This window comes from Stegodyphus dumicola, chromosome 6 (assembly GCF_044657685.1).
Source record: "Stegodyphus dumicola isolate Sdum_Otavi_A_Nest chromosome 6, ASM4465768v1".
In the NCBI taxonomy this organism is placed as follows: Eukaryota; Metazoa; Arthropoda; class Arachnida; order Araneae; family Eresidae; genus Stegodyphus; species Stegodyphus dumicola.
Genome location: NC_140773.1, coordinates 225,141,971 through 225,161,181, shown reverse-complemented (window position 1 = coordinate 225,161,181; position 19,211 = coordinate 225,141,971). Strand labels below are relative to the sequence as shown.

The following is a 19,211-nucleotide window of genomic DNA, read 5'->3' as shown; positions in this document are numbered from 1 at the left end:
TTTTTGAAAAATATTCAGATGTAATGTACTTCCCTTAATTAAAATATATGGAATTCTATCACGTTTTCCATTTCATATTTTATTACAATTTTTTAACTACAGGAAATAGAATAAAGTAAGAAACAATTTGATTAAATATCATTTCTATTTTACAGTTCAAACTTTAATGATAATCCATTTGATGAGTAGAACCTCTGAATGAGGGGAAAAGAGTTATAGAATTTTTTTTTTTTTTTTTTCTTTGTTACAAAGCACAATAAAACAAGAATTTTTTTTGAGTGTCAGTGCAAATTATGTTCACAAAATACATACTATATAAGATTTTTCTGTTTTTTAACACATGCATTCACTGAACATTTAAACTTATTAATAAACTTTTGGTTCAGATGTGGTGAGTGGTTTAAGCCACTATGCAAAGGCAATTTAAAATTGAAAGAGAAACACATCAGTGTAAAACTAAGCAAAATGTGGTGAGTGGTTTAAGCCACTATGCAAAGGCAATTTAAAATTGAAAGAGAAACACATCAGTGTAAAACTAAGCAAAATAGGCAAACTTCCACTAGCCCAGATTATGAATAAAACTCTTAACAAATTTGAGTATAATCTAGCACATTCTTTCTTCTTCAGAAGCAAAAAAACAAATTTAAGTTCGTGCAGATTATGAAAAAACTCATCAATTTTGAGTATGTTCTAGCATAAGTCCTTCTTCTTCAGAAGCAAAACAATAAATTTAGGTTGGCATAGATTATGAATAAAATTCTATTGATTTTGAGGGCACTCAAACACAGGACACTCTTCATCTCCTTTCATTACTGTTTCAACAACAGATGCTATATTTTTTATAATCAACATTTAGATGCAAGGCAGATTGAAAGGAAGGATACTGTTATAACATAATCTTGTCATGATTTCTACAGCTTCTCTAATTTTAAAGCTGATTTAATTGCTGTTATTAATAAGTTACAAAGTTTAATGTTCTAAGGAATATTTTACCAAGGATGCGCTATTTTCATTATATTAGTTCATAGAGAATTTCTCTCTCTCATGCGTAGCAATTCTTAATGATAAATTTCTATGTTGAACTAATATGAGTTTTAGTTTTTATATCTGCACTGGGGATGGAATGGTATCCATATCTGATGTAACTGTTGTATTAATATCTGACTTGTTCATGCTTTACAATTTTCAGATGGAATTGGGCTGGGTTTAGGACAAATTTATATTCAAATCTTATGAAAACTGAACTCATATCTGGGATAATAGGTTAGTGGGGAAACATTCCAATAACTCCTTTGTTTGGCAGAAATTTGGTTTGCATTGGTAGCAATATTATTTTTTCAGAATCAATTACTGAAAATTTTCTATTGATTTTACTGTTACGTTTTTCAACAAAGCCAGGTATGTATTTTTGTTTGTAGTAATTCTTTTTGTGATGCTCAGGTTTGGAACAAAATTCCTCAGCATGGTTCAGTAAAAATAAAAAGCAATTGTTTTGTGAGAAGAAAATGAAAATAGATCACACGTGATTCCTGAAAGTTGGCAGTTGATTACAGCTGACTGTAGTATGAAATGTATCATCAGTTCTTAAGATAAGGTAAAAAAGAGATAAAGGAACTGAATGCTTATTTCTTTGTTAAATCATATACTGGAGGTTAGACAAGATATATATGAACAAAGTGCTTTTCTTCTGAATATTTCTACTGAAAGGATAAAGATATCTAGAGTCCTAGGATATCTTTATCCTAGGAGACTTTTTTGGAAGGGGGGACTTTGTAAATTTTTTACCTGTTAGATAAAAATTTCAGACATAACAGAAGGCACTGAAACTCCTATAAAGAATCCTTCTTGGTACTTGTAGGATCATCCATTTGCTTTTAAAATTGTACATTTGCTGATAAAATCAACTTCGATATTAATAATAAATTTGGGTGTAAATTCTTAGTTTTTCAATTATAGTTTTCGCTAAATCATTTGGAACTCAAACATAGAAATCAATGACAGTAAAGATTTCACATCAGTAGTTCATGATACAACATGGTAACATTGAGATTGACAGCTTTCGGAATTTGTGTATGAAACTAACCTGTAAGTAAGAAATTAGGGCTTCCCTGCCTCACAATACTTAACCGCATTACAGGTTCCCACTCTCCTTAGAACGAAGAGCAGAGGTTCAACCTTCTCTCTCACCCCTTGGACAGCGAGATGCACCACCTGGCGTTCACCAGACGACACTGGTCGTTAATTTGCTACCTACCAGTCACTCGGGCTGCCTGTAGCAGCGGAACATTACCCAGACTAGAAACACGCCGTGCTAGGACGTGCCAGACCATTGGGCTGGCCAATAAGTGACCTTTCCGAAGCCTTCAGATTCACCAAGTTCATAAATTTTATACCACCATGGCTGAGACTGCCTAGGTACAGATCCTAGCAGTAGCTTCACACCTCGGGGGGGGGGGACTAACCCATAGCATGACGACTTGATTTGTTATCCTTTGTTACACATAAAAACATACCTACAAATTCTCTGCCAGCCAGTTCATCAATAAAAATAGCACATTTTTTGGTCTAATCCATCCCAAAGCATCCACACTCAACAACTGAATGTGAGAAGGCTCCAAATCATCACTAAAAGGCAGCATAAAACAGCTTAAAAATTAGAGAAGTATTTAAAGTCACCACCCAAAAATATGTTACCAAAGAGATCTTCCCTTCTTCTTCAGCGACTCGACAGGCTGTGATGGGCCTTGACAAGTCTCTCTCCAGACATTTCTAGCCATCTGATTTTTGGATTCCCTCTTCCGAGTGCCTATTGGCTTGTACGTGAATATATTTTTGGTAATTCTATTTTTGAGCATTCTGATTAAGTGACCAGCTCACCTTAATCTTTAGATGCTGATAAAATTTATGGTGTCTAGATACCTGTATGTGCTGTAGATTTCTGTATTGGTTCTTCTTCTCTTGATGCCATCTATCTGAATACCTATGGCAATGGTTCTCGAAATCTTTCTCTCAAAGACTGCAAGTATTTCTTTATCCTTTTCAGTTAATGTCCAGGTTCCAGCTCCATATGTCAAAAGTCTAACTTAGTATTTGTAAATTGTCAATTCAGTTTTCCCCCCCCCCCCATAAAGTTTTGTTTCAAATACTTTTTCATACTAAAGAAGCATGCGTTAGCAAAAATAACTCTGTTACGAATTTCATTACAGTTATTGTTCTCTGTATTAATTACAAAGCCAAGACATATGAAACAGTCAATAACATCAGATTTATATTTATCAATTTAAGAAAGAATGATTAAATTCCGACTGAGTACACATATTTACTTTTTATCTGGTCGATGCCAAGGTGCATTTTAGCTTTTTTGCCCTCCAGTGCAACAAATGCTCGTTTGAGTTCTAGCAATGATGCCAATACTGTCCACAAATGCAAAAACTTGAATTGATTTGTTAAGTTCTTCCCTTGAACCTTCCATAATCTGAATGTTGATTCTGAATACAGAAACCTTGGAGAAACCAATAAAAGATAAATTATAGTGGTAATTAATATCCATCTGAGGTAATTATTTGCATGACAACTCATTAGATTTCTATTAGAGTATAAAATAGAGAGGAAAGTGATGATACCACTTGTTATACATATAAATTTATTTACATATATTATAGTGGCTTACAGCCGTATTTATTAGGCACACACCTTTTGCATTGTTAGGCTTAACACCTTTGCTGTTCCATGCTAATGTGAAGTTATCCAACAACTCCAGGATGCCTGGAGTGCCACCCAAGTGCTATCAATTCATAACACCATCTATTATAGTTCTAGTTAATGTTGTGTTGTCTGAGATAGCTCATCTACTTTTATTTCTGTTTGAACATGATTCCAGTGTATCAACCTAAAATATTTTATCTCACTTTTCAACTTCATTTTAACCCCCTGTTTCAGTTAGTTTTTCAGTTTGTTATCCATTATTTAAGAAAAGGAACCCATGTCTGGGACTTCAAAATCAAGACAATTTTATTCCAAATCTATACCAAACTAGGGTCACTCCTTCCTAATTTCAAATCAAAGTAGTTTATTTGTTTATGGCAAGCAAATAGGTTTGCTGTGTGTGAGTTTTCTGGTTTTCCTCATACGCAGCATAAATACTAGCCTGCTTTGCGCCAAAGTCATTTTCCTCTTTAAGGCAGATAACATTTTACAATAGTTAAACATGGATTTTCTCTTGCAGTCACAACTATGCTAAGTGTCTAGCACTATAATCATCCAAACAGTATAGTAGTTAGTGATACCAAATGAAATACTGAGGGGCCCAGATTTGAGTCCCAGAGAAGGCATATACATCTGTAGGCTTACAGTATCTATGGGGGGAGGGCAAGGAGTCATGCAAAATACACAGTGAGGGCGGGATGTTATCATTGCCCAGGTTCTCTCCAGATGCAGATATGCCATGAATCAGTTCCCAGGCTGAACCTCAACTTATCTGTAAAAAGCACTTTGCTCCACTGAAATCTGGTCCAAAGTGTTGTTGTCTGGATTAAGCCAAGCGTGCTTTCTTAATGTACTGCAATGAGCAGACCACAAACCGTAGGTCTTCTGGCATGCAGACCTATCTCATGAAGCCTTCCAGCGAGTGTAGACCATACAACTTGGGTTCTAGTGGCAGCATACAGCTCATGTGACAGCTGTGAAGCTGTAGCAGTCCTGTGGGATCTTGCTGAAAATGCCAAATAACAATCCTCATTTGTCATTGTGGATCTTGGTGAACTTTGTTTAAGTCTTCTCAACATGGATCCAGAGTCTTGGAACTTTCCACTAATTGCAGATGACAATGGGCATTAGATTCAGCTCTTCAGCCACCTACACTTGTGATCCTTTGGCCTGCCTCCAATCTACTGACAATTCTGCATCTCATTCTATCATCCATACATTCATGGCTACTTATTTTACTTGATACTTTATAAAATTCACCCAATTCTTGCGAAAAACACAGCAAATGTCATGAAGAAGTAAGAGCACACAAATCACCAAAAACTCCCTCTATGCTTATGTATTCAACTATGAATATTGCATAATTTTTTGTCGGCAAAATTGGTAACCTTAGTTCAATACTTTTCATAAAAATAGACATAATTTGCAAATTCTCTCAATCTTGTCCATGAGTGTACTTGTCTCGCACTAGAGGCCTAGCTTTTGGAATACCAGATGCAATGAAAAAAATTTGCAAAATTCTTTACATATATTTTTTAGATTACATTACCATAACTGTGCTCCATCACCATAAAAGAATTACAATGTCGACATTATTTTCAGTTACTAAATTCCTCACTGAAAAAAAACCTTTACAAAATTATCTTTTATTACAATGCCTGAAACATTCCTAAACTTTATTTATAGAGATAAATATTTTCCTTATAACTTCATTTTTACTTTACAGAAGAGGAAGAAGTCAAAAGGAGGAAAATATATTGAATAAGGAAAATGGAAGACAACTATCATGTTAATGGATATCAAAATGTGATAAATGCAATCTTGACACAAACTTGTCAGCAATCCTCCCCATAATTTGCTGACAATTGCTATAAAACAATTGAGTAGCACTGCAGACATCATACATATGATATTTCAAGATGATTCTACACACTTTTGCAAAGTTTTTTCAAATTTCTTTGTTAGAAGGACATCCAGCATGATCATCTTCTTCAGTTCACATTTGGTAACTTTTGAAGCACAGGCAAACAAATGTGGTGTTTGCATATATTTGAAATAATTTCATAGGTACATATTTGACAATAACTAATTATACAGCTGCTGATTTCATGATAACAAAACATAAAACTCAATACTTATTATAATCACTCACCAGGATCTTTTTCTAGCACAGTAGTTGTATATTCTATAACTGGATAATAGTCTTTCTGCATCAGCTTACACTGAGCATAATTTAACAGAATTGGAATTTTCAGGCTTTCCAAAGCTAACCATTCTTCTTCTCCAGGCTTCTCTCTATAAAGTGCAAAATACAAATATGTGAACTTTGGCACATTATGCTGTATTATCAAATACTATAATATCAATAACAAAACTTTAAAATAATAATAATTGCATGTAATAAAATCTGTCGGCGAAATGTTTTTGATGTACTCTATAACATAAAATTCTGTTTCTAATTTAACAACAACAATAATAATAATAGAAACGTAAAAAGAGTGAGATTTTAACAATCATCCAAAAGGATTTGTTAACATAACACTGAGCATAATTTGACACGGTAGACATGTTCTTGCTGAAGTCTACCAGTCCGCTGTTACACTCACTCCTGCTACACCATTTCTGTTTATCTTTTTAGCTTTATTATTAAACGTCATTCTCTTATCACTTATGTTATACACAATTCAACAGCAAAATTAAAAAATTTTTAAAAGCAGCATAGCATATGTTTAGAATTTCCCATACAGTGTTAAGTGTTGGCAATAATATTTCTATATTTATTTCAGCATTTTCTTAGTTCATCCTATCAATATTCAGTTTTCTTAGTAAGATGAGTAGCAAAATAATAATAGTTATTTAGTAAGATGGGTAGGGGAAAAAATTCCTGCTTTTTTTACTATCAACTTTTTCTGTGTTAACTTTTTGCTAACTATCAAATTCTTTATAGTTACCCCACATAAAATTCAATTCAATAGCAAAATCACAAAATATTTAAAAAATAGCATATTTTTAGAATTCCTAACAGAGTTTTAGAGATTGCTATAAATATATTTATATTTGTTACATAATTTCTTTAAAAACAAGCTGCCTAATAGTTGTCATAAAAAAGAAAAAACATATACTGATTTTAATAAGTACAGGTAGTGTAATTTCAGAAAAAATATTGAATATTTTTAATTAGACATCTCATGAATTTAATACATTTATTTAAATCAATCACACTAAGAAGTAAAAAAAAAATATATATATATATTCTTAAGAGCTGTTTTTATTGCTTTTAAATCACTCAGTAATATTCTAAATTAAATTTGAAAGTAACTCAGCTATTACTGAATGGCAACACACTGGCAGGTGGATAACAACAGTATTTTATTTCTGGCCGTGACAACACACTACTTTCATAGAGCCAAGTTTTTTACTTAAAGCTGAATATCTTGCATTTTTTTTGAATGGCAAAAGTCTTGTGTGCTGGAGATAAAAATGTTTTACTTTGAACAGAGTTGCCATTACTCACTTTCTAATCATTGTGTTTGTTAATCAAAAATCCCCTAATGCTTTACAAAATATAAATAACAAAATAAATTTTAAATTAAAAAATTCAGGCTTCCAGATGCACATGTTTGAATGAAGGACTACATTATTCAAAATTTGATGGCTCTAAGTACCGTCGTTTTTTTTACAGTGCAAGGAACATACATACACACATGCAGATTCTTCATTATTTAATTTCTATTAAAATAATGCAAAGCAATTATATATGGCCAAAAATTTGAAAAGTGAAATGTAATTTATAGTGAACCAATGCAGTATTCCATTTTTAGAATAATACCCCTTACATGCTAAAAAGTCATAGAGAGCCAAAAAATTGATTAACTGTGACAATAGCAACAAGAAGCTACAGTCTCGTTAGAATTTTCCAGATCTCTTAATTAATTAATTAAAAGGTCACAAGTGATTTTTTAAACTTTTTTTCAGGCATTGTTTAAGATTCACACAATGACTTCACTGTTGTTATAAAAAATCCCTTATTTTATGAGGTATGAAAATTCATTCCACCACAGCACATTAATTAGTTTTACCTTTATATAGTAATGCTCACTTTAAAATGTTGACTATATATACGAAGAGCAATATATGGAAACATATAGCTTCAACTTCCTTTCTTCTTATCCTGTATATGCATAATATCCATACATACGAATTTATTTTTTTAAAAAAATAACTTCGATTATTTTAAACATAAACTATTAGTGTGTTATAGTCATGATAGAAATTAATTACAGCTTTTTTTCTTCAGCAAACCAATAAAAATAATTTGTTTTCCTCTTCATGTTAAGTTTATTACTTTGAGATTATTTTACCCACAATTAATTTGTAAATCTGCCTAAAAGGGGCAGTACATATTCAGTAACATAGATAAACTAGTCATGCTAAGCCTTGACTACTTTGAATATGTACTGCCCCCTTTAGGCAGATTTACAAACTAATTGTGGGTAAAATAATCTCAAGATAATGGACTTGACATGAAGTGGAAGACAAATTATTATTATTGATTTGCTAAATTCATATCTAAAAAATTTCAATTGATCTTAAATTGTAAAAAATATTTGTAGTCGTCTTTATGCAAAGCATTCCTCAAATTAAACTTTAAATGTTAATTTATCTTGAATTTTCTTTCTTTTTTCTGGGACAGCATATATAAGCAAAATTTGACAATGGGCTGTTAACATTTTCCAATAGAGACTTTTTATATAAATTTCAAAAACACTACATTAAATGATAGAAATACTGTTGTATTAACTTTTTTGAAAAATTGACATTATAATACATAAGGTTCTAAGTTCTCTTCCTATTTCCTCATTTGAAGCATGAAATGATTTAAAGAAACAGAACATCTTAAAAAAAAATCGGTATTTTTTTATTGGATATAAATAAAACTTTCTAGTACAGCCCTTTCAAAGAACTTGAAAATTTAAAATTTTTCAAACAGCAAAATTTTAATACTTTGTTAAACTAATAATTATTACCTCAGTAACAGCTGTTCTATCCTTCCTAAGGCTTCAACATATTTTTTAACTGCCTCATCATACTGCTTGTTTTGGTATAATTTATTACCTATTTCTTTTAACTCAGGGATAGATTTAAGTTTTTCTTCTGGTTCCATAGACCAAGATTCTTTTTCATACTCGCCAGGCTTTTCCACTTTTAGCAATTCTAAAATATAAAACAAAATTTATTTATTACAGAAATTTTAGGACTTTCAAAGAATGATAAAACTCTAGCTCTGCATACTGTAGATAGTCACTTTGCTGAACTTTTTGATTTCTGCAATGTGGTTGCAAAATCATAAATTAAATTTTTTTTCTTCATGCGTGCCAACTTTTCAATACAAGTTCTATGAAGAGTTGAGTCAATAACAAAAATTATATACTTTCTTTAAAAAGGACCTCCAATGTCCAGGGCATCAAAACTTTGAAAAAATACTGGTTCATTTTAAATTATGTTTCCCACATGAGCAAATAACACAATTTAGCAGCTGATTTTGCTACTTGCTCATTTGATATACACAAATCAATTCTTAGGAATTATTTATGCAATCATCTTTGCTCTTATAATTTTCGAATTCTGCAATAATTAAATTTTTCATACTTATGTATTATCCCGTCAACCACGAAAAATGGCTACCATCAAACCATGAAAGCTATGGAAATCCCAACAAAGATACAGTAATCATTCCTGTAAAACTCTGAGCCGCAGCTCTTCCTACAACTCTTACAATTAAAAATTTGCCAATCTCTTTGCACAATCCACCAAATAGACATTGCTGCAGAGAGTACCTAGGCTTCATCTTGGACAAAAAGCTAACATGGGTCTCCCACTTAGCATATGGGAAAGAACCAACAGCTTAGTCAATAATCTAAATAGAATAGTTGACAGTAAATGGGGCCTGAAAGAAAAACTGTTAAAAGAGCTTTACCTGCAAGCTATTGAGCACATGATACTTTATGGTTGTCTGGTTTGGATGACTAACACCATCAGAGTTTGGTAGAAATTATAACAAGTCTGACACAATGCTCTATTCAAATTAAGCATAGCCTACTTAACAACCTCTATATCCGCATTACAGGTACTTTCTAGATATCAAAGCTCAATACCTCACAGGTAAAGAAAATACAATATCATCTCTTACACATAGTCACATCTTGATTATGCACCAAAGTGTCGAACACGAAAATCACAAAAAGCTAAATCCAACACACTCAGCTAACACACCATGGACAAAAACAACATCACAAGGTACTCAGACAGAAATCTACTCAGAAGCTTCCAAAGCAGACAATAGAGTAGGAGCGGCTTTTGTGACTTATGAAGACAAGAAAAAAATCCATCATGAAACTTAATGCCTCAGCAATCGTGTTACGGTATTTCAAGCCGAGGCGTACGCTCTCAAAAAGGCAGCCCTATGGGTAGGCACTTACTATACAAACCATACAACATTTCATACCAACAGTACGAGTGTTTTGCAAGGATTGAGCAAGGCTGACTCACCCTCCCCCTCTCATCAAAGCGCTACGTGAAGTCCAGGCTACTCTTCGGACAAGGAAAAAAAATACAGCTAAACTGGGTAAAGGCCACATGGGCCTGGAAGGTAATGAGAAAGCTGATACCTGAGCAAAAAATGCCATGATGAAAAACAGAAATTGACAAAGAAATCCCAGTTTCAGAAGATATCTCCAACACACTAATCAAAGGAACCTTTATGGTAGACTGGCAGGAAACATGGAGAGAAAGAGACACCAGGAAATTCACATTTAATATTTTTCCAGACACCTCCCTCTCATGAATAAAGAACAACCACCTCTTTGTCCAAGCATGCACACCACGGTCGCTTCCCTTCTTACTACACACGTTTCTTGCATTGCAACATCAAATGCAACTGCAGCACAAGTTCTGAAGCAGACACCATGCATTACTTGAGATCTTGTCCAGAGAGAAAGAGGCTTTATACTAGATTCTTCCCTTCTAACATCTCGGATGTCACAACCAAAGATTTTTTCACTGACTACTATTGTGTAAAGGGTATCCCAGCTATCATGACACAAGTCAATACAGGACGCTTCATCAAAGAAGTGGAGGATTTAATGCAACAGGCAAAAGCCTGGCCAAGGTCAAACACTCACATTATAATAATGTAAGTTCTGTAACCAAATAACTAATAAAAATATTTACTAACCTAAGTCAATGTATGTTGGAACCATAACTGGTTTTTTGTTGTACCTTATTACATGAAGGACTTGAGTCTAAAAAAAGCACAAAAAGATTTAGAATGGCAGCCTAACTGCCAAAATGATTACTAGTGCAATGATCCAGATGAAATCCCGAACCCTGTAATGACTACATGCATGGATAATTAGCATATCATGGACAGTTGTCTGGTATACTTGTAAAGAATTCATACAGGCAGTACAGACCCTCCCAACTTAAAATCAAATCATGCTGGGATATTTTTCTCATCTATTTGAAAATTAATAATATCGAAATATTACTTTGGATTATATTGTGTTGAATTTCATTCACATAGACAAGAGGGATGAAACATGATCAGATCTCAATAATTGTTGGAGATTTTATCAAAAAGAGCTAATACCCCTCGAAAAGTTAGCCTTTTTCCCCGAACAGCTTTAATTTTTATAATTTACATTACCAGTTTTGAAGTTCTTATTACAGAACCTTCTTCAGTTGCAAGAGTGAAAATGATGAAAGACAAGCTTGTGCTCACACAATACCAGTGAAATTAACAGAGACTTAGAAAATTCAAGAAAGTTTCAACAAAATATGAAACATAGTTGCTGGCGTCACCTGCTGATGAAAAATGAAACCAACAATGAAATAATTTCTTTAAAAGCTGTGGATAAATTCCAATCCAAATTTACCTTCATATTTCAAAGGAATTATTTTACACTGCAAATCCTAAAAATTAACACTGTTTACTGTTGTGTGAGCCTCTAATAACACCTATTTATTTTAAGAATACATGTTAGTGAAACTCTGTAAAGAAGAACTACGGTTAATACCAAACATAACTATTGACAGGCATGATTAAATTCAGGAAGTTCATGCATCTTCTATAGGAAAAGAAGAATGTGTAAAAAAAATAAATAAATAAATAAGTGGAACTGGATGCATCATTGAAATGGACATAAGGATATCAGGTTCAATGTTTCTTCTAACTTTCTTCGGAAACATACAATGACCTGACTAGAACAGAGAGCTTACTAAAGCTATGTTCACTAATTGTAGTAAGTGGACAGGATACAGACGAAGGGTATACAAAACCCTTTATTTTTTTCTTTATATACAATGACTTCCGTACTTCGGAATACAATGACCCTCCACTCGGGGTCTAACTTAAAAGATATCAAAATAAAACTAAACTCTAATTTAACTTTAGAATAAGATTGGCCTTATAATAACAGAAAGCGTATGTAGCACAGAGACTGTGAACACTACAATACGTTTAATTTATCAAGAGGATTAAAACCTCTGGCCTGGAAGGCAAAGTAGCAACTGCGTAACTTCTAAGGTAAGCGGCCTGCTTCGAACTCACGGCTTCCTCTCTTCTGCTTGGCAAAAAGGCCACACTTAAATACTTGGCGTTCGCCAGACAACTTTGCATAAACTCCTTCACGCTTATAATTCTGGCCGGAAGTAGAAAATAAGAAGTGATAGTAAAGATTTAAAATAAAATAAACGTTAGTAAAACTTAAGATCCTTACATACTTCCCGCCAGAGTTAATTAGTTTGAAACTGAGGTCTAAAACGACCTTGTTGAAAACTTTTAGCTCTAGAAACTAACGCGAGGCCAAACTTTTACAAACATAACTTAGCTAGAAACTAGAAAATTTTAAAAGAAAGAAATTTGTTACAATAGCAGCTCCCGGAATATACAACAATCTTTTTTCTTTTTCATCTGTACTGCATCAAAACAGGAGCTTTATTCAATTCTGGTTCCTTCCAGAGATCTGGAAGGAAAACTAGTTTAATGAAATGTTACAGAATGACATTGTAAATAACATATAGAATATACTTTTCTTAACATTCTTATTTCATTCATGACTATTTTAATTATCTCTCCCCGTGCTCTCTGACATGTGTTGTAAAAACACCAAACACGAATGTGTTTCTGTCTATGTGTTCAACACTTCCTCCTACAATCAAAACACTAACGTGTTAAAATTCAACATACGAGACCTCTTAACACACCCTAATTTCAACTCTAGACCCTGAGGTACTATTCTGAAAGTGGCTAACTCTAAAGTGTAGCGTCAGAGAGCCTAACTACATCATTCAACCTTTAACACATATTCACCATGATTTAATCTTTACAGTCACACGAATAACAAATTTTTTAACATTACTTTCACTTTTACCATATCACGTTATTTCTAAACATTCAAAATAACAGTTCACATGTATACAAGAACATATCAAGATGCCGTTAATTTTACACATTTGAAAACATACATTAGTAGTACATTGTTAACTTCTATTCTTTTCAAAGCAAGTGCCAATTCTTTCTACATTGAAATAATACTACATTTCAAAAAGTCTTTCAGACTAAAACTTCTTTCTTGTTAGAATGTTTTAAATAAAATTTATACAATAACTTTTTACAATATTTAAGTCTTTATACAACGCTATTATACATCAACTTTAGTTTTACGCGCGAGTAATTGAAAAACATAATAAGAAAATCGGTCACAACTCATTTCTCGCCCTTTTGGCGATAAAGGTAGACCTCGCATGAGGTAAAACTTCTTCAAATCTGCCACTTGCAGTAAGAATGAAAGATTAACTTAAGTTTGTAAAGTAACACAAAATTTTACTTATCTTTGTAATATTCAGACATCCTTTTCTGGGCCCAGTCTTTAAAGGTGCTGCAGACCGTTGCTTGGTTGATCCTCCTTCTTGTACGGGCTCGCCCTTCAGTGCTTTCCTCTGGAAGCTTCCGTTTTTCACCACTACGGCCACCCTTGAACATCTTCCTTCTGTCCTCTGCTTGTGGTCTTGGCCGTTTGAAGGCAGCTGGTCTTGGTGGAACCGGGAAACTTCTGTCGTGATCCTGCTTGGACCTCGTTGTTGGCCGTTCAAATTTTTCTTGTACTTTTTCCTCCGCCGCTGATGGCCCTTCCGCAGTTCGGCGACTTTTGCTGCGGAGAGTTCTGTCGGATGAGTCAATCTTCCGTTTCACAGCCGGGTTATAGTTGCCGTCCTTTCTCCCGGTCTTTTCCACATACGTCGTCCTTCTCCCTTCTTCATTCTGGGGGTGTTCGTGAACTCTGTTTTTTGGACGGTGGAACGACTTCTTTTTCTTTGTACCTTCAATTTTTCCGCGGGGCAATTTTCTTTTCACTTGCTTCTGTCTCTCATTGGCTTGCCCTTGTACTTGTCGTTTTCCCACCTCTGGAACTTGTACCTGCGGTGTCTGCCGTACCGGATCCTGCAAAAGATCTGAAAAGATTTGCATTTTATTACGGTCATAGAATGGTTTTATCTGGTCAATGTTTGCGGAACAGGTTTCGCCATTTCTTGCCTTTAATACTACAACAGCGTGAGTTATTTTTTCTATAACATATGGTCCTTCAAAGCGTGGGAAAAATTTGGCAGTTTTATCTTCTGGTGCTGAAGAAAGTGAATGCTTAATTTTTAGTACTTCATCCCCTACTTTATAAGTTACTCCCCGTCGTTTCAAATCATAATAGAGCTTCTGTTTTCTTTGTGCTACTTCCGTATTCTTCTTTGCTTCCTTAATTAGTTTTTCTATATCACCCATTTTAAATTCTGGGGCTCTTTGTTGCACATAAAATAATTTATCTAACGGTGTTATAATCTTTCTGCCTAGAAATAACTCAGCAGGAGTTTTGCCCGTTGTATCATGTTTTGCGGTCCTAAGGGCGAAAGCAAATTCATTGACATAGTTATCCCAGCTTTTATGAAAATTTTTAACATAACTACGGATAATTTTCACTATATTTCTGTTGACCCGTTCCGCTATATTTGATTGCGGCCGATACGGGACCATTTTTAAATGACGTATGCCCAGTTTTTGGCACATGTCTTCAAATATATTACTTACAAATTGAGGACCATTATCCGATATAACTTTTAGGGGCGCCCCGTATTTTAAAATATATTTATTTAAAATAGAATCGGTAACTAATTTCGCGGAGGCTCGTTTTAAGGGAACAATTTCGGTCCATTTACTAAAATGATCAACTATAACAAGGAGATAGCGACTTTTGTTTAACTGACTTTTTGGGAAAGGGCCCAATAAATCGATACCGATTATTTCATTTGGAAATTCGGATTTAATACTATTTAGAAACCCGGCCGGGCGGAAATTAATATAATTAACGGCTTGACATGTTGGGCAGGACTGGACATACGCCCTCGTTAACTTTTGCAGTTCAGGAAAGTAGACTGCCTCGCGTACGCGTTGAGTAGTTTTTCGAATACCAGCATGAGAAGCTAAAGGGCTGTCATGGAGCTCTTGCAGGATATTTAATCTAAGACTAGCTGGGATAACAGGTCGAAATTCGTTGTTGGAATTCGTAGTTTTTGTATAAAATAATAGACCATCTATTAGTTCGTAATGGGCCGCCCTATTTCTTATCGCCACAATATCTTGGTGACTAAAATTTTCAGGATCCTTCAAATACTCATAAATACTTCCAAACTCAGGATCCTTACCCAGTTCGGTTATTACAGTTTCTCGGGAATTTATTGTACACGCTGTCAGCATTGCAACTTTTACGGTATTACCCTGTTCGTCTAATTTAATTCGTGACAGGGCATCTGCTACGATATTTTCCTTTCCGGGGGTATGCTTGATTACCAGATTATATTCTTGCAGCTTGAGTGCCCATCTTATTAACCTTGGGGATAAATTTTTTCCAGAGTACAATCTAGTTACCGCCGCATGATCAGAATATACTGTTATCGGCGCCTTTCCAAAATAGACTCGGAACTTTTGCACTGCTAACAGAACTGCAAGTGCCTCTCTCTCGGTCGCGGAATAGTTTCTTTGTGTTTGATTTAAAGTTCGGCTAAAAAATGCTACTGGCTGCTGATTTTGCGAAAGTACCGCTCCTACCGCATAATCCGAAGCATCCGCTGAAATTTCTAAATTTTCATCCTTTTCAGGAAATTTCAACACAGGGGCTTGCGTTAATGCTTGTTTTAATTTTTCGAAAGCACTATTGGCTTCGGCCGTCCACGAGAATCTTGCCTTTTTCCTTTTTAATTTTAACAATGGCTCAGCGATAGCCGCAAAATCTTTTATAAAGGACCTATAATATGAACAAAGTCCTAGAAAAGAAGAGAGCTTCTTTGCCGTGTTTGGAGTGGGATACTTTTGTACCGCGATTATTTTTGATTCATCTGTCTCGATCCCTTTTTGCGATATTTTGTAACCTAAATATTTTAATTCAGGGGCTGCAAATTTGCATTTTTCGACATTAACTTTTAGACCGGCCTCATTTAATAAAGAAAACACCTGTCTTAAATCCTGTACATGTTGGTCTAGATTATCACTAGTAATAATGATATCGTCTAAATAGATAAATGTGGACTTTCCGAGAACAGGTCTTAACACAATGTCCATGCATCGCTGAAATGTTGCTGGGGCGCCTGAAAGGCCAAACGGCATTCGCAAAAATGCATAAGTGCCAGACTTGGTTATAAAAGCAGTCTTAGGCACGTCCTCAGGCCTGATCCCTATTTGAAAATAACCATTCGTTAAGTCTAAAGTTGTCATAAATTTGGTTGATTTTATGTTCCTTAAAATTTCTTCTATAATCGGTAACGGATATACTGGATATTTCGTTATGGAATTTAATTTACGGTAATCAATAGCGAATCTCCACCTTTTTGGATGCTCCAAAGGATAATCATTATTTTTCTTACATAAAACCACCGGACTAGCATAACTACTTGAGATAGGCGTTACGATCTTTTTACGTAGCATATCGGTAATATGCCATTCTATAATTTTTTCCTTATTCTTATCATACCGGTATGGTTTTTGACGAACCGGCAATGCATCTCCGGTGTCAATACTATGGTTAGTAACCTGGGTAAATCCTGGAATATCACTAAATAAGGAAGCAAATTCACTTACCACTTGTCGGATTCTATCTTGCTCGTCATTAGGCAGGTGGTCGAGATTTAACCTTGGCGGTTCAACCTTTTCTACACGCACTGGTTTCATCGTCAGCTTAAGAGACGCTTCATTAAAATCCAGTGTAGCTTGTGCGTCTGAAAGAAAGTCTATTCCTAGTATTAAGTGTGCTTGCAAATTCTTTACTACAAAAAACATCACCTTTACTTGTTCGTCCTTGATACGGATGTACAAAGGTACTTTACCTACGCACTTACATTGTTCTCCTTGCGCCGCTAATACTGTTGTATTATCCGCATTATATATGCGGTATTTGCGAAAATACTTTCTAAAAAAGACTTCTGCCACACAGGAACACTGCGCGCCGGTATCCAGGAGTGCGGTGGCCGGGATATTATTTACCAAGACTTCAATCTTCGGAAGAGTTAAATTTTTCACCATTACTGTATTTAACTTGTAGGAAGAGGGGTTTTCGTGGCCTTCGGATTTCCGCACCCTCTCGTCAGCAGAAATCCGTTTTAGTTTAAATTATTTTTTCTTTCGGTGCTCTCCTTTCTCCACTGGCCTTGAGACTTTTTTCCTGGGTTGCTATTGAACTGTCGACGTTCGCCGGCTGTTTTTGAATGCTCGGGTTTCCTTGCCCACTGATTCGCTTTTTCTCCGTAGCCATGTGCTTGAGTTTGCTGTAGTCTTGGCGTACCAAATTGGTTTCGCTGTTGATATTGGCGTCTTCTTTCGACGTCCGCCGTTCTTCTACTTTCAAACTGGATTGCTAGCTCAAATAATTTTTCCAGTGTAGTCGGATTTCTCAATTCAATAAAGTCTTGCACTTGGGGTAGTAACCTCGGCAAAATCACTTGAATTATTTCAGGATCCGGACGGTTTCCATACAAGAGCTTGAAAACGTGAATTTTTCTTAAAATAAACCTGGAGAGGTTTTCCATTCTTTGTTGATATATACTGAAAAGTTCTGTTTCTAATTTCGCACGATCCCTTACAACAGGGAAGGCTTTTAGTAGGGCAGTCTTGAAATTTTCGTAGGTATAGGTGGGACTTCCTGCTTGACCCAAGAGACTTCTGCCGATACATTTGAACCAGTTAAGCGCTTGGCCCCTCAAAGCGCTGGTAGCTAAGGTAACTTTTTGAAACTCGTGCACGGGGTAGAGCATGAAGTGGTCATCCAATTTTTCCAAAAAACTGGTTACCTGTGAGTTTCCATTAAACGTTGCTTCTGGTTTCATCGAAGCGCGCATGGTCTGGACAATATACCCAAATCCTTCCAGGGCGGCAGCTGGCATTTCTGGATTCTGAGCTGTTTCTGCAGGCAGCACAGGTTCTTCTTGAAACTCGGCCATGGTTATTCTTCGTCGGGCGCCACTATCAGGTTCAATGTTTCTTCTAACTTTCTTTGGAAACATACAATGACCTGACTAGAACAGAGAGCTTACTAAAGCTATGTTCACTAATTGTAGTAAGTGGACAGGATACAGACGAAGGGTATACAAAACCCTTTATTTTTTTCTTTATATACAATGACTTCCGTACTTCGGAATACAATGACCCTCCACTCGGGGTCTAACTTAAAAGATATCAAAATAAAACTAAACTCTAATTTAACTTTAGAATAAGATTGGCCTTATAATAACAGAAAGCGTATGTAGCACAGAGACTGTGAACACTACAATACGTTTAATTTATCAAGAGGATTAAAACCTCTGGCCTGGAAGGCAAAGTAGCAACTGCGTAACTTCTAAGGTAAGCGGCCTGCTTCGAACTCACGGCTTCCTCTCTTCTGCTTGGCAAAAAGGCCACACTTAAATACTTGGCGTTCGCCAGACAACTTTGCATAAACTCCTTCACGCTTATAATTCTGGCCGGAAGTAGAAAATAAGAAGTGATAGTAAAGATTTAAAATAAAATAAACGTTAGTAAAACTTAAGATCCTTACAAGGATACCAAACAGATGTTTCTCTCCAAAATTGGCAATAAGTTCCCGAATGCTGCCCACAATCACCGATGAGTTCATGACTTTTCAGTGAAGGTGTGAATAATTAGAAAGTACCAAATATTTAAATGAGTTTTCTTGTTTTATAGATCAGGAAAGCATTTCTGAATAAATTTTCAAAACTAAATGTACTTCAAAATACATACCCAGCTTAAACTGCAAGTCACAAGGATTCCTCAAAAGAATATCAAGATCTTTATGTCCAACTCCTTCAGTGAAAGCCATCATTCCACAACAATGTCCTTTATGCCCTTTCTTACTGTTAGCAATACCAGCAAATTCACGATAACTTTTGGACACCAATGGATAAGAATCAACACG

The 19,211-nt window shown here is 35.0% G+C and overlaps 1 protein-coding gene across 2 annotated transcripts in view; it reads right to left on the bottom strand.

Moving 5' to 3' along the window:
- LOC118187542 (AH receptor-interacting protein-like) overlaps positions 1 to 19,211 on the bottom strand; it is a 41,394-nt gene that overhangs the window by 12,895 nt on the left and 9,288 nt on the right. Inside the window, exons 3-6 of one of the 2 annotated variants that reach the window (XR_015041848.1) lie at positions 19,037 to 19,211; positions 8,733 to 8,919; positions 5,858 to 6,000; positions 3,324 to 3,502 (exon numbers count right to left, since the gene is read on the bottom strand). Coding sequence is in view for 1 of the 2 variants with exons in the window: in XM_035357785.2 (XP_035213676.1) it covers positions 5,858 to 6,000; positions 8,733 to 8,919; positions 19,037 to 19,211 (505 nt within the window). In the remaining variant the exon portion in view is untranslated. The remainder of the gene's footprint in view (positions 1 to 3,323; positions 3,503 to 5,857; positions 6,001 to 8,732; positions 8,920 to 19,036) is intronic. The other variant, XM_035357785.2, reaches the window with a different exon arrangement.